The 23,760-nt window shown below is 44.0% G+C and overlaps 2 protein-coding genes across 33 annotated transcripts in view; one reads left to right on the top strand and one right to left on the bottom strand.

Annotated features, from left to right (window-relative positions):
* Positions 1-6,891, bottom strand: part of LOC101918144 (cytochrome c oxidase assembly factor 1 homolog) — a 54,367-nt gene extending 47,476 nt beyond the window's left edge. For 10 of the 28 annotated variants that reach the window (XM_055806077.1, XM_055806076.1, XM_055806071.1 and 7 more), the window contains exons 1-2: positions 6,143-6,269; positions 1,917-1,996 (exon numbers count right to left, since the gene is read on the bottom strand). The gene's annotated coding sequence lies outside the window, so the exon portion shown is untranslated. Of the gene's footprint in view, positions 1-1,916; positions 1,997-4,318; positions 4,354-6,142 lie in introns of all 28 variants that reach the window. The other 18 variants (XM_055806089.1, XM_055806087.1, XM_055806088.1 and 15 more) reach the window with 10 other exon arrangements.
* Positions 3,531-23,760, top strand: part of BLVRA (biliverdin reductase A) — a 39,658-nt gene continuing 19,428 nt past the window's right edge. Inside the window, exons 1-2 of one of the 5 annotated variants that reach the window (XM_055806097.1) lie at positions 10,205-10,339; positions 10,430-10,610. In XM_055806097.1, the coding sequence (XP_055662072.1) occupies positions 10,602-10,610 (9 nt within the window). In that variant the 5' untranslated portion in view covers positions 10,205-10,339; positions 10,430-10,601. Of the gene's footprint in view, positions 3,666-10,204; positions 10,340-10,429; positions 10,611-16,036; positions 16,178-23,226; positions 23,579-23,760 lie in introns of those variants that run through there. The other 4 variants (XM_055806098.1, XM_013297503.3, XM_027783596.2 and 1 more) reach the window with 4 other exon arrangements.

The raw sequence follows: 23,760 nt of genomic DNA, 5'->3' as shown, positions 1-23,760 counted from the left end.
ATGGCTACTTTAGGTAGGAAACCAAGTGAAAATGTGCTAGAACGCAAGTTTTTATTTATCTGTGCTGTTTTACAAGTACTGAAGCCTGTTATTTGGTGTATATGGGGCTCTTGGTAAGCATTACTTGTCTTTTTCCAAGTGGTGTGTGATAGTTTCCACTGAGTATCTCTTAACGTACTCCTGTACAACACAGGAAATCTTAGAGGTACTATTTATTGTAAACCACCTCTTAAGGTAAGCTTTCCAGCTATGCTACATGTAGAAATGTTGTACTACCACAAACCAGCACTTCTAAAGCAGCTTTGTATCTATGCAATTGCCTAGACCAAATGTAATGATAAGGTTAAGCATAGCAACGTTCCCTTTTCATTTATGCTAGGTAGGCTGTATCTTTCTAACTGTACTGCAGGCTCTGAAGCATGTAGGCTTTTAGGTTTTCCCTCAGTGCTTGTGCAGCTGTGTCCACACATGTATATATCCAGTAAAACTCAAGGAAATGTTCCTGGATGTCAGGATTAAGCTTAGATAGCTACAGTTGTAATAGCTCATATGAAGTTCTCTGCTTTCTAGTTAACAGAGGATTTCCATAAACTTCTTGTAGCAGCTTATGCCGTACCTCTAAGTGTTGCCAGTTGCTTTCCAGTCCTAGTGGAATAAGTAACATCATTCCTCCATCTAAACTCAGTAATCAAAATGGGTTGGCATATGACCTACACCATGTTGCAGCTCTCTGGATCCCATGGAGAGATGATGCTAAGGGGCCAAGGCAAAAATTCAAGCCTAAGGCTTTTATTGTCTGAAATTTAAATGCCTGATACTTAAGTCATGTGAAAACAGTGCCGTGTCACTTGTTTAGACAGATAGGCTGTGTTTTCTTCCTCTGAATATTCATTAATACCATACTGGACAAGCAGTCCCATCAAACGCTGCAAACGTTTCTCCGGAGTCCACTTTTATGATGTCTAGAGATAATGGTGGGCAGGCTGCATAGGTGAAAAATGATTCTATCTACTGCTTGCCAAGGCTGCTTTCAGGGAAGGCCACTGAAAAGATGCTTTCTGTGTGTTTTGGAGGGGTCTAATTTTGTAGAGGAGCCATAAGAAAATGACACAGGAGATCAGAGTATGCAAGGCTGTGTGTAAGTCAGAGATCTTTACTCAGTGATGTCTGCATTGAGCTGACAGGAGGGACTTCTTAAGACAATACTGTACCTAATTTTAGGACTTCAGAAAAAACAGTGCTGCTAAATAAGGTATTTCATGCCTTTTTCTCCTCACTGTGTGTCCATTCACATTAGCTTTGACTTTTTACCTGGCTAGCTCTGCCTTTCTCATACTGGCTTATATTTTTTTTTTCCTTAGTAGGCTGAAGAGCAGCCCAGCAGCAATCTCTAAAAAATCACACCTATATGGAAAGCATCTGAATTGCCTCTAAACAAATCTAATCAAGCTTAATCGCTCTTTTCGGAGTAGGTTCTTGCAGGTCTCTAATCTTCTAACTTACATGTCTGTACCGTACCTGGTTTTAAAGTTAACACTACTTTCATGGTTCTTTTATGCCATGTACAGGACACAAATCGGTCAAATCTTGTCTCTGGCAAGACACTCTGTTCACTCTGCCAAAGTGAACTCTTGTTAGGCAGTCTAGTCACCCTCTATCTAAAAATGCCCCTGCATTCTGAGTATCTTCTTATCTTCTCTTACCCTCCTAAGTACCCTACATACACCTCCCAGCCTCAGGCGAATGATTTTTCATGTTACATTAAAACGAAGGTTGTTCAGATGAACATGTCTTTTCAGGTAGTCCAGATCTCAGTTTACCACCCCGTGTTTACACCTTCAATTTGTAGTGTTCATCAGCACTATACAACCAGTTGTAGACACCCATAGAATGGTAGAAGACTGGAAAGCACTGACCTGAGGTCTTCGGGACTGTGTTAGACTTCTGCTGGATCAAACTTCCCTACGGATATTCCAGTTCCTTATGAGCCTTCTCTCTGGGGAAGTTAAATACAGCAATTTCTCATTATTTTAATACTAGATCTAATTTTAGACTGATCTATCGTATAATTGCTGCTGGCTGTATCTACATCACGAATAAATACAGGTTTGTAAATCGGAATACCTGCTGCTGAGAGCTGTGTTCCCACTACGTGGGTTTTGTGTGTGTGGTTTGTTTAGACGCGCTTGCCTGCGCTCATGGACTTTCCCACCTACGAGTTGTGAAGGGTGTCAGGCAGTCTGTGGTGGTCCATCTGAAAAGTTCAAGCCAAAGTGCAGTACGTGGAGCCACTCTGCTTTTATTAAAAGCACACCCTTGGCTCTAACTCACTTAACATCATTCAAGTGAGAATCTGCACTAGTGCTGGAGCATAGATCAACACCTGCCAGACAGACTGGGAGATTACTGCTGCCATTAATGAAATTAATCCGCATCTGGAGAAGGCACACAGGGATGTGGAAGATTTCTATCTCTTTGTTAGTTAATGGGAGAAGCTTACAAAGCCATTCTTCAAAGCAGATACAGCTACAGATACGAAAAAGGAAAACAGTCCCTGTTCACGCGCCTCCAGTTTGATCTGCAAGAGGTCTGATAACATGATGGCAGAATCTGTTTTTAGGTAATGGATAATTGGGCTTACTATGTTTAGTATAATGATCAAATCAATAGCAGGAATGACTTTTTATTTGGCGTAGGGAGGAGCAAGAAAGGCAGGGCAAAACCCTCCAAATTATCTGCTGTGTACTGAGAATACACAGAGTACTCTGAGACAGCTCCGGAAGCAGGGACTATGTATTTTAGCTGGTGGTATGCTGTGCAATCACTTAATGAAAATACGTAAATACCAAGAAAAGGAAATTACTCTGCCCCGGGGGAAGGGGGGCAGTTAAATACAACTGTTATTACTGCTGCACAGTTGTTAAACAAAAAAAAAACACTACCACCACCCCATCAGATGAAAGTATTCTATCGCTTAACTAAAGACATTCTAACACCAGAAAGCATCCCTGAAACACGCTTAAAAGCAAATGTCAGTGTAAGTAGCTGGTGATGCTTTTCAGGTGCTCACAACAGGGAAAAGACTAAGAAGCAATGCTGAACTGACAACTGAAACCATGTTAGTAAAATTTCACCCTCGTGTATTGGGTAATTTTTTCAGATGTACATGCTCAAATAGTTTCTATTCCTTGTGATAATGCTGAGTAGAAAAAAGTAAGACTGCACCTTCAAGAGGTTGGCTCCCACACTAGCCTTATGGTCATGTAACTGCTGCTTACTTCCAGAAACTGAAAAACAATACAGCTTTTTTTCTGCAAACTCCTCAGTTATGCAAGATCACAGCTCAAAACCGTAGACTGAGTCACTAACAGTATTATAGAAAAACAGAAAAATCCAGCTAAGTTCTTCTTTCCCCTCTCCCCTCCCCCTCACGTGGATATGCAAGCATTTTAAGATCAAGTATTTGCACATGTCAATTGTTGCCTTCTCTTTCTGTGGCCCTTGTACAGTTGGGAGTTGGACAAACTGTAAGGTGTCTGCACAAAAGTGGACTAGAGCTGATGTAGCCTTCAGATCCATATCTAGAGCTTCCTCCTAATTCTCAGAACATCCACAAGTTGGGTTGTCACTAAATTAGCCTTGGAGCTGCACTATGGGCTGTGCAGGTAAGGTAGTATGGGCAAGTAAGAGAAACTGCTGTGCAGTAACAGTGCTTGCATGGAGATGCGCTGTTTAACAGAGAAGTTGCGTTCACCTGTGCTGGCTAAACTGTGGCAAGTACAAAAGAAAGGCCAAAAGCCCTAACAGCCATGTTGTTAGGGAAGGCATGTCTCTCTGTGAGCACTGACACTTAAGGTGCTTTAAGTGCAGTGAAAACAACCCCCAGCATCGGCTCTTCCTCCTGCTTGATTTTATATTGTGGTCACAGCTGCAAAGGTAAGGATGTTATTTTGCTCCTTTTGCTCCTCTGGCGTTGAGTCAAACCCCAGAAGTTTGTATTTGAAAAGTGGCCTGGAAAGTACTATGTTAACAGATTTGCAAAGCCTCTGACTTCTGGGGAATAAACAGCTTTGAAGTAAAATACGTGCCGCAATAATCCATGCACACTTCATTAATTTCAGAACTGCAACAGCAAAGTGCTACTTAGAAAAGAAAAAGCTGTTAAGATAGTAATGAAGGGTTTGGGTTTTGGTTTTTTTTTTTTTCTTTTAATCCCAAAAGCTCCTTATCTCCATTTTCCATGTTTTTTCATTCAATATACAGTATTCTAAATTAAAGCTCATCTAACAAAAAAAATGACACATCAAGTTTAACTAACCTACTCACCCTTCTCTTGAAGAGAATCCTTTCTTCCTTGGGGGAATAAAATGCAACAACGTTAAAATTGCTGTATTGCTTGTTTAAGATAACTTTTCTTTGCACTTTGTGCTTAATGGAATTTGGCTGATTCTGGGTACTTCAGCACCTTAAATTATTCTGTTCAGATAGTGAGGACAGCAATTATTGTCAAGTCTTAACTAAGACACAAAGATCTCTAGGCACTAAGCTGCCAGAAAGGCAGTATTTTGTTATCTGTTAACATGCACACATCTTTCTCTACCACACCCCCCAGTCTAGTTTGAGAGCCCTTAACATGGGCCACTGCACAATATGAAAAGTAAATTTACTGTTCTAATTTGGGTCAAAGCTTGGACTTAAAAAGTAGGTACAGTTCAACACTGCACTTAAGTGCAGCTGTGAGCTGCTGCTGAAAGGGGTGCTCATGCCCCTTTTCCCTCCCTTTTGCTGGACTGTTAAGCTGCAGTGTATACCATGTCAGGGAAGCCGCGATGCACTGGAAAACCAACTTTCAAAAAGCCGGCTGATCCCTGAACCCCATAGAAGAGGTACAGCGCGCCGTACAGCTGGGCAGTGGAATAGGGCCATCTGCTGTCACAGCCTGCTATTGCTCCAGCTTCTGAGGCTAGCCTAAGCGCGTGGGGGTGTGTTTTGCCTTTTTTTGGTTTGTTTTTGGGTTTGTTTTTTTTTGTTTCAACATTTCGGCTTATAAAAAAACTGGCTCTAAAAGAAGCAGTCCAGCCCGATCTTGTATCTCATGCTGCGTGCTCCCTTCTCGCTTTTCCAAGAGTTCATGGGAATCAGCAGAAAGTAACTGATGTGAGTCAACACCACCTAGGCTGGGAGGCAGGGTGAACCAGCCTCGCCAATAAGAAGAGGTAGGGGAAACCTCCTCCGGATTAGTGGTACGAGTAGTATTAAACTGCAAAGTTTGAACTTCTAGGCAAAGAAACAGAGCAATTCCTTTTCTTTGCGGTGTCAGAACATCAAACGTGCTCAAGACAACTTCATCACTTCTGAAGCTGCACCTGAACGAGGAAGCAAATCTGACTGGTTTTCTTACTACGTGGACTTACTACTGCAACTGACTCGCTGCTCCCAGCTCCCCCGCTGTGCCCCTGCCGCCGGCTCTGCGCCGTGCCGGGTGCCCCCGGGAGCGCCTGGCCCGAGGGACGGTGCCCGCGGCCGTGGGGCAGCAGTGGTGGCACCCCGCGGGGAGCTGGCAGCGCACCCCTGAGCGGCGCCGTCTCTGGAAATTAATATCTAAGTCTGTGAAACCAGTGTTAAGCGGCGCAGGCCTTCACAGCAGCATGGTTACTTCCTGCGCGTCAGGCTTTGTTCGCGGCTCGCTGGATAAGTTCGCCTCTCGCCGCGCCGCGCAGCGCTGTCAGGCGCGCGCAAAGCGCACGTGCTGCTGCGGCGGCGCGGGCAATGGCGCCGCGAGGGGCGCGTACGGTCGCCGCGCCCGGTCATGCCCTCAGGGGCCGAAGCCCCCTCGCCCCGCAGGCCTGCGGCCGCCTCGCCGCACGCCGTGCCGCACCGCCTTCCTTCGCCGCGACGCAGCTCCGCTGGTGCCCGTTGTAACCCCCGCCTCCCCCGGCGCCTGCCGCTCGCCGCCGCTCCCTCCGCCGCGCGCCCACCGCCGCGCCCCCTCCCGCCCCGCGGCCGCCATTTTGTGCAGCGCCGAGCCCGCCGGCGGGCGGGGGTCTCGCCGCGGTGCCGCGCCGCCCGGCGGGGAGCCCGCGGTGGGGCTATAACCGCGTCCCGGGCTCGGCCGCTGCCCCGCGCCCCCTTCCCCACTCACGGCGCTCGGCAGCAGGGCTCACGCGTGGGCCGTGGAGTGGCTGCGGTGCCGGCGGGGCGCGGCAGGGGGAGCTGGCGGGCAGGGCCGGGCCCGGCTGCGCGGGAGCCGGGGGGCGTCTTCGGAGGGTCCCTCCCCTCAGGGGCAGCGCCGCGCCCCGCGGGCTGCGCCCGGCCGTGGTGGTGGTGAGTACCCCGCAGCCGTAACCGGGGCTGTGGGGGGAGTCGGGGAGAAGCTGTGGAGGGATGGGTTCCCTGCCCGGCGCCGTGCAGAAGCGCAGGCCTCTCCCTCACGCAGCTCCTGTCAGCTCCACACTGACCACCCCACATAGTCTGTTCAAACAACAAACACTCAGTTTGCTGCGTTGTCTTGAGATCCGTTATCTTCTGTGGTTCATTATTTTTCCAGGCCAAGCCCTAAACGAAGGAACACCATAAAACCAGCTTTATGCATGAAAAGAAAAATGAAAAACCCAACCGAGTTTCTGTGAACATCTCTCCAGCAGTCCCTAAAGAAAACACTCTAGATGTGATCTGATTGCATACACTGATATGCATATTTAACTTCATTACTGCTGTCTTTGGCTTATCTTTTTTCATTCCAAATTTATCCCTTGCCATTGTACCACATAAGCTGATGTCCTTGTCGGTTTGTTTAAGCGGGCTGCCCTGAGCTGCCACAGCTCAGCGCTTGGGCTGTGCCCTGTGTGGAGTGTGTGCGAGCACTGCCAGATTTGGGGATCCTGAGCCTTGGCTCTCAGTTTTCATTCATCTGAAATTAAACGATGAGTGTACCAATAATTTCAGAGTGCGTTCTGCCACTGTTTCTTAGTGCATCATACCTGCTTTGGTACTTACTGCGTGCCCTCCCTGGCTGAGGAGTTGAATCAGGCATTCTTCTCCGGGCTGTTGCCAAGCCAGTTTGTTCTCTTATCCAAGTACTTTCCAGCTTCTTGTTTACACTTTTTAGTTTACCATTGTGATTTAGTGGGTTATTATCTCCTGTTGAATTATCCCAACAAACTTTCTTCCCATGGAGGGCTTCTAGTGGCTGCTGGTCAACTCCTATCGTCAGAATGATCATTACAGTATTCTGCATTGCTTACTTGTTCGTGAAAAAATAATTGAGAAGCGAGAGGTTGCTAGATTGTAGCAGAAGTTAATTAATACATCTGCTTGCTAGGACTGGTAACACTCGTGGGACTGTGGAAGGTGAAAGCAGGGGGAAACATGGTATGGAAAGACAATCAGCAGAACAAAACGATGTGCAAATATGACCAAAACATAGACGATGAGAAATACAAGGCAAAAAAGGGAGGGGGTGGGTATCCCAGTCTAGTGGGAACCCTTCCTACACTCCTAAAAAGCCCTGCTACGAGGCTGTTTTGTATGCAAAACGGCAGGTTTTTCTACCTCTTTCTCTCCTCTTGCCTTTCCAACAACATCCCTTCTTTGTGGGAACTGGTTTGCTTTACCTTTGGGGTGGTCTGACTCCTATATATCTAATTGCTCTCTGAAAAATCTATTTTGTACGTTTTAGACCTGAAGAAGGATTTTGTGCCAAAAGTTTGTCTATGGTACCCAGCTATGCCTGTATCAGCCTAACTACCCTTACAGACCTTCTCCTTCTAATTTTGTAATGATGAAAGCTATACAATAGCCATCCTATTTTGGTGAAGTTTTATTGGTATCGAAAGGTACTCATTATTTATAGATAGTCTCTCTGCTATTTCCGTATGGAAAGAGAATCAGACTGTGTAAGCCATCAGTATACCACTAGAGCTACATCCACACTGGGGGCTATTTGCTACTGTTTCTTCCAAGGTGGGTGTTTCCCCTGCCCGCTTCACCATGGTGGGGACCCTAGCTTCTCTTACCATGCCAGCTGCTCATCTCACAGCCACAAACGGCTCCTCCAGAGCCCATGTCTTGTTCCACCTCTAGCAGAACTGTTCCCCCCAGTTCCCCAATCTTGACCAGATCTAGAGTTCAGTTAAACGTTGGATCTGTTATCTAGCCACCTGAACGAATAAACAAAGGTATGGTGGCAGAGTGAGCTCGAGGCTGTATACAGGGATCAAACAGCAAATAGTTACCTGACTGGTTTAAGCTAACTTAACCACACTGTGGTGGAGAGAGGCAGCTGTGCTCTCCTGTTTGGTTGCATGTTGCCACTCCTACCTGGTTTTGGGAGCAGATCCATCTGGAAAGTAGGGTGGGGGGTGGTTTGGGGTTTTTTTGTTGTTGTTGTTGTTGTGTTTTTTTTTTTACAAGGTTAATTATGACATCAGACAGGTCCCGCATCCTGTAGAACACATGGCTGTACAAATGGGAGCACGGCTGCTGAATCCGAAGGCTCTGAGTTACATCTGCCTCTAATCACTCCCATATGCATTTTTTCATATGTTCTGCTATTTGTTATGGTTTCCTATCATGTGCTAATTGATCCATTACTTTATGCTAAGCATGCAGTCACGTGCTAGTCATTAGCAGTCCCATATGTTGAACTCATGATATGTATCTTTAAATGCCGTATCTCCTGGTCTGCCAGTCCTCCTTTATGCAATACCACATGTATGTTGTAGATCTTCATTCATGCTTTGCTGGACTTTAGACTTCCTGCTTGTTAGTCTTGCATGTAATTCTTCAGTTACTCTGGAGCTCCTCCTTATTGCAGTTATGTGACGACTGTAATCAGAGCTGCTGATACGTGGAGCACCTTTATTCTTTATTCTGTGGTAGGTAATATAATGTGTTTGAGAGGGGAATGGAAGAATTCTGAAACATCCCATGATGTATTTGAAACATCCAGCATAGTAATGTCAGTTTAAACCCCATGTTCAAGTGAAGTTATGTTAGACTGCGGAGGTTTTGCACAAGTTAAAACTCAGTAAACTGGCTCAGAAAATGTGACTCAAAAAGCGCACGTAGCTGGGAAGAGACCAAGTGAACTCCTGAAGTCTTGCTGGTCAGGAAGTTAGCTGCTCAGAAGCAATGAGTGGGAAAGAAGGGTGTATCTCTCTTACAATCCCAACCTGCAGAATTTCAGAATAAAGAACGTAAGGAATCTAGAGCTGCACTGAATTTTAAGTTTTACAGGAAGAAGACAGACTGCTCAGGGTACTACATACACGCAGCATGCTCCAAGATTTGCCAGAAACAGTTCAATTGAACACATTTGGGTGCAAAAAAACCCCAGTTAATTGATTTCTCCAGAGTTATTTCTACGTTATGTCTGGGGTGAATGAGTATAGAATTCAATCCTTTGTATCTGAGGTCCCAGTGTAACAGTTTTAGATGCTATCATAGTCTGTGAATGCCCAACATCAGCATGGTATGGAATGATATGTGAAATTCAGACTGTCCTCGATTCGTACACTTTTTTTTTTGCAGGAGCCAGTGGCCTTGGTGAAATTAGCTGCACCCTCCCAGGCTTTTATCTTCCAAGTCCTGAATGAAGCAGCTGAAAGTCCTGTTTCATGCAGATAAGAAACAGCGAGTAAAGAGGCTGGGAGTAGGATCTAGGTAAAAAAGTGGCTCTCCAAGGAACAAAGCTAGTGCTTAAGCACAGTATATTGTGGGCCAGGAAGCAACCCCTGTAGGAAGGGAGACAAACAGTCTTGAATAAGAGTTCGTGTAACAGCTGGCTTGGGCAGTTCCAGCAGCTTTCTGTATACTGCCTGCTTGGGCAAAGCCAGGCACAGAACGATTTCTTTTCCGCTTGCCACTGCTGAAACTCCCGATTTCCTGAGCATGGCCTCAGCCTGCAATGTAAACCCCACGGATACAGCTGGGCAGACGTCAGCACTGCTGATGTACCAGTGCCTGTAAGCCATCGCATGACTGGGCTCTGGGTAGTGCCTGGCTGGGGTGACCGCTGCATGGGCTTAACTGGGGTCTCGCACAGGTCCCCCGGGGGGCGTCAGCCCCTTGCTAGCCACGTGCAGCTTCCTTGGTGGTTTGTAGACGAAATCTCCCAGGCTCGGTGCCTGTACCAGCCTTCCTGCAGCTGCTTCTGGCTATAGCCCGCCCCTATAGAGCCCTTATTGGGTTTCCCGGCCGAGGGGGTGTTGCTGCAGTGATAGCAGCAGGACGAGCGGTACGGTGATACGCTAGAGCCGCAGAGTGCTGTACGAGAAGGAGCTGCAGGGAGCAGAGGAGAATTAATCAGGATCACGTTTCTCCTCTGTGAGCTGAAGAGGTTAGTGACTATTACTTAATCCGTGCTAACTGTAATTTGGATTTGGAAGCACCGCTTTCGCCTTCTGACCCTCCCTCTGCCCTTCCACAGATGGCTTGCCACCAGCCTTTCCCCTCGGTTGTGAGGGAGTGGGGGAGCCCTGCAAGCCGCGTTGCCCTAGCTGCTCCAAAGACACCCGCCACACTCAAGAGAACAGAACAGGCCAGCCCTCGGGGAGGGAGGGAACCGAGGGAAAGAAAAAAGAGAAAAGCTGTTTGGAAGAATGTGCAAGGTGCAGTGAAGCAGAGCATTAGCTTGTAAATGATGTGGAAGTAGCCAAGTAGCATCACTGGGTGGCTAGAGCACTGTGTGAGTGTGAGAGGTCACTTAAAACCTTTCCTACAAAGTGCCTTCTGGCTTGTTTTTAGAAGTGCTGAGCTTCGTCCAAATCCTGTTAAAAATCCATGTTTACTGCAGGTGTTTGACATCCCCTTCTGAAACAGCAGACCATTAACGTTGTGGTACCTCAGTTTACCTGTGTGTAAAATGGAGATAAGACTTTTTCCTTTTGTAAAGGAACATGGGGGGGCATATTCCAGATAGCCTTTGGTGGGAGAAAGATGATTCTTATGTTCTCAAATACGGTACAGAATCCATGTGTAAAATACATGGATGCTTTTATTAGTAATCACTTTATGCTCTAGTCTTTGCTGTCACCAGTCTCTATCTTACAAATAACCAAACAAACATGCATAAAGGCTCCATCTACACACAGAAAAAAGACAAGCTCAGCCTTTATATAACTCTCCTGGCACCATGCTGAAGTTCTGTGTTGCAGCTTGTTCAAAAAACCCAAGCTGGTGTTAATTAGGGCAACAGTTTATTGAACTTATTTTGTGTGAATCATTTTTATCAAACTCTGCATTGGTTTGCCAAGTTAATTTTCCTGGAATGAGGACAGTCATTCTGCTGTTGGTTCTCTGGTTACAGATGTGAACACAGAACGACACCCTGTCAAAAATCACTAACAGTGTTTGAGCATCTTTCTGTCATTTGTATCGAAAAATGCAAAAATAAAGACAAATCTGTTTCAATAATATAAATCCAACTTGGAGTTTAAACTTCCCAAAATAAAGAGCAATAGGTAAATATTATAAATTATTTTCAGCACCTATAAGAAAGCCTTAGTTAGTTGTACTAAAAACTATTGTTGCAAGCAGTGCACCCAACTTGGATATTTGATAATTGATGGTAAAATACTGGTATGATTCTTACTGTTGGAACAGGGAACCTCCCTTATGCCGGAGGGCTGATGATTCTGAACTTGTCTTCCTGAGTTTACGCGCACATGGTCAACAAACTTCTTTTGTAATACCAACCTCCCAGTTTCTTTAAACAATTACTGTTTGTGAGCAGCTGGAGTTTGAGTCAGTAAGTATGGCTTGTGTTATCCTTACAGGAATGACAATGCCTGTTTTGTTAAAAAGGAGACTCAATCTGTGTAATTTTCACCTTTTAATTTTTAGTGACCTCCTTACTTTCCAAATTGTTGTGCTAATTGCATGTTTCAACACCCATTCCTCACTGCCCCCCCCAAAAAACCCCCAAAGACCACCACATTCAGCTCTGAGAGACTTCATTTTAAATGTCAAAGGGCCAAACTCTTTTTTAAATCAAGAATATCTGCTGTATCCACAGACTTCAGAAACTAAGCTGAGCAGGTGAGAACAAGGTAAGAAAAGGGCCGCTTTGATCTCTGCACTAAAAATCGACCGTCCCTGTCAAAACAAGTGTATTTTACACACGGATTCTGTACCATATTTGAGAACCTAAGGATCATGTTTCTCCCACCAAAGGCTAACTGACCAGTTTTCAAATTAAAATGGGAATCACTTCCCATCTTACACTTTGGCATCAGGACTTCAGTAAGATGCAGGAGTGGAATGCACATCGGCATTTTTGCTTTTTAATGATGACCCTAAACTCACCTCAGTTCCATATGGCTTGTAGAGAGGCTACTGCACTGTATATTGTGCAGATTTGTTGTAGGAAGCTGCAGTGGGTGTTTTCCATTGCTGCTGGCGTGGTCCGGTGAAGCTCTCTGTTTGTGCTGCCATCCTTGGCTAGGTAAGCAGCAGTCAGGCAACAGGAAATAAAAACAAACCAAAGCTGGAAAGAAGTGGGGAAACGTAACAAAAAGAGCTTGGATAGCTATGATAAAGCAGCACTTGCAGTGGGAGAATAACTCCCCAGGAAGGGAGTTCCTGTGTTTGACACCGGTACAGCAGTAGCGACATAAGGTGGGACTGGTGTAACTCTTCACCTTTAATTTTCAGGCAACCAGAGGTCTTTTTGAAACTTGCAGGTAGTGCTCAGCGAAGTAAAAAGAACTTATATTATGTTTGTACTGCACTGTATTAAGCAAGGCGTCAGAAAGGTTACTTCCCTGAGAGCGGCGGGAATGGGGCTTAGGGATGAAAAACAGGGAAAGCCAAGGCACTTAACAGCTTAATCCTGTAGTTAAAAAAAAAACACCCCTGAATGTATACACACCCTGTTGTAACTTAGTAGAACAATTGCTGGGGGCCTGTTCTTGTCCTCTGGAGCTAGCCTTGAGCCCTGGAAAGTGTTCATATGCACATAAGGCCAAAATGTTTGGCTTACATCTTGAAACTTTATAAAGTAAGTGCAGCTGTAATAAAAATTAAAATATGCATTCGACCTGTTTCTTCTCTATTGAGCAAAAAGAGCTTTGGCTTTTTGTTTAACTTTATAAAGTAAGTGCAGCTGTAATAAAAATGCAAGTATGCATTCGACCTGTTTCTTCTCTATTGAGCAAAAAGAGCTTTGGCTTTTTGTTTAACTTTATAAAGTAAGTGCAGCTGTAATAAAAATGCAAGTATGCATTCGACCTGTTTCTTCTCTATTAAGCAAAAAAAGCTTTGGCTTTTTGTTTAACTGAGCTCAAGTGTTCACTAAACTAATGTTTGCAACCTAGGCAGAGCTCTGCTATGCTAATTAGAAAGCATTGCAGAAAACACACCTGACTGGGAAATGCATTTGCTAATCCTGTTATTCCAGATGAGTGCAATCCACCACTTCAACGGGAGTTCAACAATTAGCATAAAAGAAGTTTATCCTTTTTTTCCCCCCTCCCTCTTTCTTCTTAGTATAGTATTATAAACCAGTTAGAAAGACACTGTTTGGGGAAACTAGTGTTCCTGTTACAGTAACTATCTTAAATGCTGAATGAAAGGCTGCGCTACACTGGCTAATAAAGCAAGGCGTTCTCATGGCTCAAGTGATGTTGCTGTGTTTATTAGCTTTCCCTCTTAATGAAATGTGTTGGCAGAAAGGGATCTTGATTGTATTGTCATTACCTTTGTTCTGTGAATGAGAGGAGAGAAAAACTGCCAGAAAGAATATGGAATTATTAGATAATCCCTAAATAAAAAGTGGTACAGAATGTGAGGGGAAGAGTTGAGACCACAGTCATTCTAGTTGAAATGCCATGGATGTTTTTTAGCTATGCTAGAAGCTGTAAAGCTTTGTGAACCTGTCTGTTGCTAGGGCAAACAGCTCTTCGTCAGCGTTTACTGTCTTGTGCAGGCTCTGACACAGATTAGCAATGTAAGACTGGTTGGTCTGTTGTTTGGTGATGCATTTAGAGACCTTGGTGGCTTGCTCATACTTGTCTTCAGAGTAATCTAATTTTTCTCAGGCAGAGCAGAGTTGTGTGCAGCTGGAAGTGGGATCAGCGTGTTTGTATAGATCTCCCTGTGCTTAATCTTGGTGACAGATACAAATATGAAGGACTGAGGGTTTTTTTAATTTTTTTTTAAATTATTTTTGTCCCCATTAAATCAGATTAATAAAATTTGGATGGAGAAGGCAAATTAACTCCTGACTGCTGTCTTCTTCTAAACCTATGATTCTCTAGTGACAAAGGTCTGTGAAGAACCCGCAGTAAAGGATAAAGATGAATTCTGGACTAGTGACGATTCACTGTTAAGTGATGAGGGTATAGACCAGAGTGGTACACTTCTGGCATTGGAAGTGACCATGGGCTTCCTCTACTTTCATTCTTGGTGTCCAGTGTAAGAGAATAGCTCTGTTTTTTTCGTAAGTATGGTGTACTTGAATTTGCAGCCTGAGTAACCTAGAATGCTATACCTGTTAGCAACAGGTTCATCATCCAGAAGTCAGAATAACCAGTACCAGTTGCTACTAGGAAATGTATTTTTCCTTTGAACTTTGTAAGCTTCTCAAATGGCAGCAGCTGAGCAAAATTTTGATTTTTGAAATCTCTTTTACATTTACTTACTTGCATAGTGAAGTGGAATAGCTATCCTTGAATTTAGCCCTGTATTTATGAAGGTAAGACATACTGTCTGTTCTTACTGCCTGCCATCTGTAAGGAGACCTTAAGACTCAGGGCTGTTGAATAAATCTTCAAAATGAACAGGTCATTTGCCTGACTCTTCTTACCATTTAAAAATAATAGTATTCTGACAGGTGTTTCTAACCCAGTCCTTCCTGGATAGGTCCTGGTGACGACCAGCCTGATCTAGTAATAAATATTTGGGTATAGACACAATGAAAACACTGCAAGAGAACTAGGAAAATATCCATCTTACATGATCATAAAACAGGGCTTACAGTGGTGGGATAGCAGCTGGCCCTCTGTTCTAGGGGAGAGAAGAGCTTCGCATCCTTTCTCCTCTTGCTGTCCAGTCGGGGAATGTGGCAATGTAATTCTCTGGCTGCTCTGAGCCCAGTTTTTCTGTTAAACTCCACCAGAAAGGATGCTGCTTTCTCAAGAGGGCAGAGATGGAGAACACAGTCTTTATTCCCTGCTGGCTCTGAAGAAGGCATGATTTTGCACCAGGGAAGTGCATTAGGCACTTTTTTCCTCAAATGCATGGTCAGTGGTTTTCTTGCATTCATATACTTGGGTTGAGAGAGCACCTTTTCAGAAAAACTGCGGCCCACTGCAGCATACTACCATCCCTGTCAGTTGGCCACTAACTTTGCACCATCAGATGGCCTGTAATACCAGAAACAAAATGTTCCTGTTCTTAAAACACAGGAGGGGAAATAATTTTTATCCTAGGTGCCTTTAAGTTATCAGCTCCTAAGGAAGCATGAAGGTGCTGATAATACTGGAGATTTTTTTTCGGTTAAATGACATGCGGCTTCAACTCTTCATCTTTTGCTTTTGGGATCTCAGACTGCCTACTGGCTGAGGTGGCCTTTTTCATTAAGAGAATCATCACAAGCAGGGAGAACTGATGCAGTTGCCAAGTCACTCTCCTGTTAAGAGTCATGGCAATCAGTTGAAGTCCCCAGTGACTGGGAAAAGGGAAACATCACATCCATGGCAGCAGGGTTGGACTAGGTGATCTTTAAAAGTTCCTTCCAACCCAAACTATTCTGTCATTCTAACAACAAGAAGTTCAAAGTACATTCCTTTACAGGGTGCTCATTGTTATTATTTTAAATTTCCAGCATCTACATGACTTTATTTTTGCTTATATGCCAAGCTGGAATAAACTTTCCTATTCTAGCCCGCAGAACTAAAATCCAATTCCAGGAGGAAAAAAACATCCAGCCTGAAAGCAAGTGTAGTCCTAATGTCTTGTGGCCTGGAAGTCTCGATCACAAGCCATTCTTTGACCACACTGTTACACGTGTTACAGGATTTCTCTGACTCAGTGTAATCCTAAACAAAGCCGATGGATCCAAGTGGACTCGGAGAACTGATCACTGCAGACCGTTGTCATTTACGTGTTCTGAGCTGCTGAGGCCTCATTGCTACCCTTATGTACACAAGTCTGACCACAGGAGGGAAGAATAGATGTATTGTCCAATATGTAAGGCAGGCATCTGTAAAACAGTGACAACTTAGGTGCCCATGCATAGTGTTTGTGTTTATAATATTACTATAGGATGCCTTGTGTTTTCCATTTCTAATGATAAATAAAGAGGTGATTTGTCTGAAACCCATTTTGTGGAGAGGCCACAGTCATTCCTGACATGTGGATGGCTTAAATAACGTAAATTAATCTTAAGAGAGTGAGCTTCTTTCCCAGAACCTCAAAATGCTTTGTTGAGTTATGGTAGCAGAAGGTAAGCAGAGAAGAACGGATTTAGACTGACACTTTAAAAAGCTGCAAGACTGCGTAAAGTAATGAGCAGAATTGCTGTTACATTTTAAAATTACTTTTTTTGTTGCCGTTGGTAGCATAGGATGGTGGTGGTTCAGTACAGCCACTCTTCAGGACTCAGTGACCTGTTTGGCCATTTAAAGGAGTGGTGCAGCTAAGGACATGAACTTGAGATGAGGACCAAGCTCTTCTTTTGTAACTGTTAAATCACTTAACCAAAATATCACAGAAAAAATGAAGGGGGTACATTCTAGTAAAAACTGAGTAAGAGAGAGAAATGTCTGTATTATCTTTCAAACAAAAGTATTCCCTCTTGGAAATCTCCTGTTTCCCCCAGCCAGTTCTTTTTCTACCTCTTTCATAAGGTATATTTCCCTCTTCCAGTGGCCTGAGTATTGCCTGCTCCTGAACCTTTGCAGTAGCTGTTTTAGATACTGCAAACTTAGGTGGTTGTGGCAATCCTGCCTTTGATGGGATATTATCCATTTGTTCAGCCACAGTTGTTATAAATAAAATCTTGGTCCATATTAAGCACATTCATTTGGCAGAGAAATGAAGAAAGTGGAACTGAGTTTTTTTATCCCAATTACATGGCCATGCTGGTTCTGAATAGATTGTGCATCTAAAATACTTTGAGCAGGCAGTCAGCTTCAGTAAAACCTTCCAGCTCTGCATCTTTGAAGACAGATAGTGAGGAGCAAAGTGTTTTGGTGTTTTTTAAGCCTATCCACCAATTATTTTTACATAGATTCTTGGAGAGGGTCGTGAGTTTTGTAGGTGCTGCCAGTAGCTTCACCGGTCCCAAACCAACAAGATCTAATGAAGTATGTAGTGTGCCCCTAATATACTGGCACAATCCATCCTGTATCCTCCTTCAGCTGATGTCACTGTGTGGACCCAATCATCAAGTCAGTTTATCATTTTTAATGAGTTTTGTATTCATTACACATCCATGTACAAGAGTTGCAATATATATTAATTTCTCTTTAGATGTTTTAATTGTAAGTGGTTGTTGGAGTGGCTTGAGCCAGGTAGGATCTTCTGCTTTGCTTGCAGCTGTTGGACCCAACTTGATGGCAGGTTTTTTAGGTGCTTTTGGAGACTTCTTGGAACAATAAATCTGGTGATAGCAGATCTGTAAAGAGGCAGAGAGTTGTAAGTAGGAACTGTTTTGTAGGTTATTCTTTTGCTTGTTTGTCAAGCCCAAGCGTGAGCCTGAGTGTGTCAGGCTCTAGGTAGGCACACTTAAAGGTTCAGATTTAGGCATGCTCGGAGCTGTCTGACTGTACAAATCAAAACTTGTGGGTAATTTGGCCATCATCTTTGGCGTGTCAAACTACATCTCTGTGTGTAGAAATCTCAGGGTTTGATGTGGGTAGACCTAGGAATTGGAAGGGGAGACATGGAGTTTGCTTTTGCATTGTGTCCAGTTATACACAAAGAAAGTGTGGTTCTTCCTAAAACTTTGCATAGGACCTAATGTGCAGATGAAGCACTGTGGGAAATATGCTGTTACAGCATTCCTGTAACCTTTTTAATGTATATTTTTAATAAACCTTCTTATCAGTATGATTTAAGTAGGATACCAAATGCCCGCTCTAGTGGCTGGTATTTTGGTAAGGGTGTTTTTCATTTCGTGGGACAATTTAAGCAGATGAGTGGCATGTCAGGACTACCTGACTGCTAAATCACATTGAATTGCAGCTAACTCTTCATGAGAGAGCAGGCTAGTGGCTGGCCTGTACGATCCTTGAGAGTTGCGATGCCCAGTAACATGAAAAATGCTGAGCTCTGAAATTAGGCAGGATTCAAATAACCTCAATTGTTAATCTCTATTCAAGAGCTTCCCCCGCTCCGCGCCCCCCCCCCCCCACTCTCAAGCAATTGCCGACATTGGTAGATTTTCAGGATTTAATGGGAATGGAGAGCATCCATTGTATTTTTCAGGCCTTACTGAGGAGTGATAGACTGACAAAATGGCAGAGGTGTTAGCCATTGCATGTATCATTTTAAGATTACAACATTACATAAAACTTTATCTGCTTCCCAAGTTATCTCAGTCTAGTTATTAAAAAAAAAAATCCCCAAACATTCTATCACTCTCAATTTATTTTAGAAGGGTGAAAACATGTTTGCTGGGGTAGGGGAAAAGTGGCTAAAAAACCCTACGCTTGTCTAGCCAGCTACAATTTTTGTGTATATTGTTTGCTCTGAAGAGGATACGGGGCAGGCCTCTGGTGTTACGAGTTTCTGTCATGCTAAAGTGGAGGCAGAGGATTTCATCATCCATGGTAAGCAATATCTTTATGGTGACCGCAGCCTGTAGCAGGAGTGTTTTTTTTGTTTGAGGAATTCTCAAAATGGGTCAGCTTGTTACAGATCTGGGATGCAGTGACCTTTAGTGGACCGGAAGATAGGTATCATCTGTTGGCTTGGGTCTGTAAAGATATTAAAAGAATGTACTTGTGGCTGGATATGTGTTTTGTTTGTGTGCCTACTAATGTTACAGTAAACAGCAAAAGCTCTTGTTTCTTTCATGTACTTGTAGGAGAGTTCTCATGGGTATCAATGGGATTACTTACGATTAAAGCTGAGCATGCCTATAATTCCTTGTAGGGTTCAGGTTTCAGATTAATAGCAAGAGAAAGGGAAGAAAAAATGTATTTTTGTGTCGCACATTATATGGCATTGTTTTATGTAGATATTTCAGTACAAACCTTAGTATTAGCCATCTTTTCTAGATGTCTGATCTGTGTGGATTTCCTACAGCAAAGAACAGAGGTTGTAGTAATACCTACTTCTTACACCGCACTTATCATCAGTAGGTGTGAGAGTGCTTTATGGAAAAGAGAGATTTCCCCTGTTCTAGCATTGAGAGAACTGACAGGGAAAGGGATGTGATTTGCTTTAGGTCACCCCAAAAACTTCTGGGAGAAATTAAGAATGCAGCCTGGAAATACAGCTTTCCTGCACCTGCTCAGCCCAGCTCTACGTTCATTAGGCTTTCTGAAGAACGAAGTGCTTGTAGAAAGGATTGCAGTAATTGGTAGGCAAATTCAGGGGCAGATGTAGTAACTGAGAAAATACTCCACATGACTTTTCTGTAACTGTCCATCGCCACTTTCATTTGTATTACAGCAAAGGCTTGGAAGCCTCTCCTGGCATTAGAGTTTACCTGCAAAGCAGTTGTGAACCTCTCAAGTGAGGTGGAGAAGTGTCTTCTCTTGGTAGGTGACACAGCGAAAACAAAGTGAGCGGCGTAAGGGAGGGAAGGGGATGCGCTGAGATTATTTGGTATGTCTCAGCTCCCTGCCCTGTCAGCTACATGTTTTGCGATTAGCTCTGAGTAAAGCTGCCCCAAACGTGCAGGTATGGGTGAGTAGTCCTCCTAATTTTTTTAGTGGAACATGATAAGCTCTCAGTTTTAAGAAGTGTAAGAGTCAGCACAAAATAGCAACGTCTTTGTATGAAATAAGTGTTTAAGCAGAGTGTCAGTAGTTAGTGTTCAAATGCTTAGCCATGCAGAGACTTTTATTCCGGAGGCTTTATTGTTCTGCAGGACAGCCATGGGACATGGTTCGTAGTCCACAGGGACCTGGCAGAGTTCAACTCTGTGATAGCTTTGGAGTTTACGTGGGCGTTAGGTCAAAAAAAGTGGTGGAGGATGTGTTTTGTGCCTTCCCCCTGTTACAGAAGGGTTACGATTTAATCTTAAGAAGTAGTCATGCATCCTAGGTTCGAGCAGTTAGTATATCTTGATTGTTTGAAACTAGTCTTTGTGTACTGGTAAGCAATAAATTCAGGCTCTAACAAAGAGGTAGCCCTGGAGGATGAAGGGGAACTGGCCCAAGGCCAGCGATTTCAGGCCAGGAAAGAGACTGAGCTAACCTGGTTTAAGACAATGTATGGGGACTACAGAGGAGAACTCCAGCCAACTGAATAGAGAAGTGGGCGGGTTTGCAGAACCCCGAGACCACTGAAGATCTCCCCACTCTGGACAACTGGGCATGTGTGAGGAGAAGGGCGAAGAGTATAATTAGAATTGGGGAATCTCATTATTATGTATGTTTTTTCAAGGAAATTTATGGAATACGTATACATGCACTGCATAAAAAGAGCTACCCGAGAGAAGGAAGCCATGCACGTTAGGTGGAATGATCCCCCGTGCATCCAGCGCTGCAATAAAGCATGTCTGCTTCTTAACGCTGCATCGGCGTTAAGGAGTTTCATATTCCCGATTTCGGTGAGAGCCCCGCATTGGGTTAGTACCATTTCTAGCTCTACTCAGGGTTATTTTCTCCAGCCTGTGCTCAGACACAGATGGGTACTGTAGCAATAATATTGTTTGATCCCATGGAAAACTAAGATCTGTGAATTGCTGATGGCTCCCTACCATGGCTCATTCTCCTGAGTGCTCATCTAAAATTGGACTTTACACCAAAGTAATTGACAGTCGCTTGTTAAAATGCCTTTCTTCTACCACCATGGACAAATGCACTTTCAAAAATTATTTTAGCACATTAAAGCCTGAAATAAATTTTTGGGACTTCTTGTGGCGCTCTTTGCTTTGCTCATATACTTATTAGCCACATAAAAGTAGCTTTTTGGTTAAAGAATAGCTGTGATGAGGCTGCAGATACGTGGGATTGTTTGCTTACCCACCAGAAGTTTCACAAGGCTCTCTGTAATTTACTCCACAGTAGTTCCTGGAAACTTAACATTAGAAGTAAGAGTCTGGGTTTTTTTTTAAGGGGAAACTTTTATAAAGTAAAAAGTGGAGCCCATCATGTCTTCCTCTTGATTTTTTTTCAGGTGCCCAAAGCAGGCTCAGTTCTTTCTTGGGTAGTTTCAGCCTTAGCAGTGTAGGTACATCCAAATGTAATTTGGCTCTCAGAGTTTCAAACAAAATGAACCTGACTGAGGACGACTTCTCCATGCATTTCTGGGACTTCATCTTAAAAGTGTTATTTGCCTTTGTTTTTCCTCTTCAGATTAGCAACCAAATCTGAACCACAAAAGGTGGCTACAGGCAGAAAACAGGACAAAATGGTGATTCGTGCCCATGCGCTATGTAACAGCACTTCTGATTCAGACCTCCACAGAGTGGAATAGGTCATGTATTAAAACCAGATCTCCAAATTCTTCCAGTACCTCTCCTGGTTTTATATTACTTTTGTGAAATGTTTTTGCTGCAAGTGTGAAGTTGCAGGTTGCGGAGAGCAGCCTTACTGTGGCAGCAGTTGGGACTGCTGTGCACTCTGGAGTTAGCAGAATTAGGTTGCAGAAGTGTGTTTTAATAGAACTTTTTCTTTCTGCTCAGGTATTAATGCTGGAGACAGCATATCTGTTACAAGTGCTGTCATTTATTATTAACCATCCACTGTATAGAGTAAAGGTGCTTGTTTGGCAGCTGTAACACAGCATCTGGCCATATCTCAATATAACTACATCAACTTCAGCTTTGGCAGCCAGCTGGAAAACCAGAATTTAATCAGAAAGCCTGCATATAAATGTAAAATGATGCAAGCGTATTGTTCAAATGGCATTTAAAAGCCAGGAAGAAAAGCCTGCTCTGGCTGTTTCCAAGGTACAGTGGTGCCAGTCAGGATGAGAGACTGTTTTTTGCCGGCAGACCTCTGCAAGAGTCGGTGCCCTGAGGTTATAAGCTGCTTACCAGAGCCTGCGTGCCTGCCCAGAGACAGCGGCCTGGGTCATGGTAGCCAGAGAGATGGGTGTGAGTGATGGAAAGGTGCTGGAGGGGGTTGATTCCTAAGACCATAACAAACAGCTCTCAAGGAAAATGTACATTGTTGCTTTACAGTTTGTAGGTGCTGTTGTTTTCCTCTGAAATGTGAAGACTGTAAATGGTCTTGGCAGGTTTTTGAGAAAAAATTCTGACTCTCCTTGTGTGTTCAATTAATGTTTTAAAGAGAAGTAACAATGAGTGTTGGGGGTTGCCTTCCTGACTGTCTCTTTCTTGCAGAAGGACTTTACTTTTATGTCTAGGTTGCAGCAAAGGCAGAACAAAAACACAAACTCTCGTTCCAGCCTGTTAGCATTTGAACAATTATTTTCTTTGCCTTCATTTCTGGCTTTCCTTTTTCTTCAAGTTCTGCCTTGAGTTAGGATGTGTTGGTTCTACTTCCCGAAGGTACTTCTTCAGCACATACAGAGGTTTAAATGCCTAAGTGGTTTCCTTCAGAACAATGGATGTCAATGCCTTCGAGTAGGCTGCTAAATTGGAGCATTTGTGCAGTTCTTCCCTTTTAAAAAAACAGCACTAACAAAAGCCACACTGTTCAGCTTGTGCTTTCTCTGCTCCAGGCAGATGTGTCTTGCTAAGAGCAGACAATGAGAGTAAGATTTGATGGCACAGGCTGTAGTAGGTACCGACACCCCGAGTCCAGCATCTGCTGGGTCTCCGGGTATTTGAAATCTGGGATGTAGGGCTGGAAGGAACCTCACGTTTTCAGCTTGTGATTTTACAGTGACTGCTGCTGCCTGTCCAGTGTTGCCCTACAAACTTCTGTTGAGGAAGATACTGCAGCCCTCATCTCAGGGCTTTCCTGCCATAACAGAGAAAACATTTTCTGTGATGTCTAATCCACAAGTCTGGTCAAAGGGAACTCTGGAAAACTTCCTCAGTCCAGCCTGGCTTGTTTTAGGGGAAAATATCAGGCTGAATCCAACAGCATGAAAGGGGCAAGGCTGTGCAGCTCCATGGCCCCTGCTCCAGCCAGTATTGAGGCTGAAAACTTATTCCCAGTCAGCCACGCACACAGAGCCCACATGTATATGCACGTGTAGGTGGCCAGCCACACAGATCACAGACAAGAGCACTCTCAGAAACACAGCACCAGCAGCCTCATCCTGCTTCCCTTTCTGGCTGAGGAGAATGAAGGTCTGCTAATGAGAAGATATCTTTATCTATACGTACATATGTACAAGGTGGATCCCTGCAACAGGCAGGCTCAGACACTCAGCCTGTCCAGTAGCTCCCACTGAGTCCCAGTCTCCCCAGTTGCTGGCACCTGGCTATATGAGTCCCCTCTTTACTCTTCACGAAGAGTAGTGGGAGGTGTCTGCCACGTCGGTGGGGATTATATTGATATTTCTAAGCGGTGGGGCGGCAATGACAACATCTGTCAGCACTCAGGCTTGGTAGAGTTATAGATGTAATGTAAGCAAAGATCTGACAAGTATAGAAGGGTGTGCTGGAGAGCGTGAAAATTGCTGAAAAATTACTGTGGGAATGAAATGGTTCAACTGTTGAGT

The sequence above is a fragment of the Falco peregrinus genome, chromosome 5 (genome assembly GCF_023634155.1).
Source record: "Falco peregrinus isolate bFalPer1 chromosome 5, bFalPer1.pri, whole genome shotgun sequence".
Lineage (NCBI taxonomy): Eukaryota > Metazoa > Chordata > Aves > Falconiformes > Falconidae > Falco > Falco peregrinus.
Note: the sequence above shows the minus strand (reverse complement) of the source record. Positions and strands in the feature narration are given on the sequence as shown.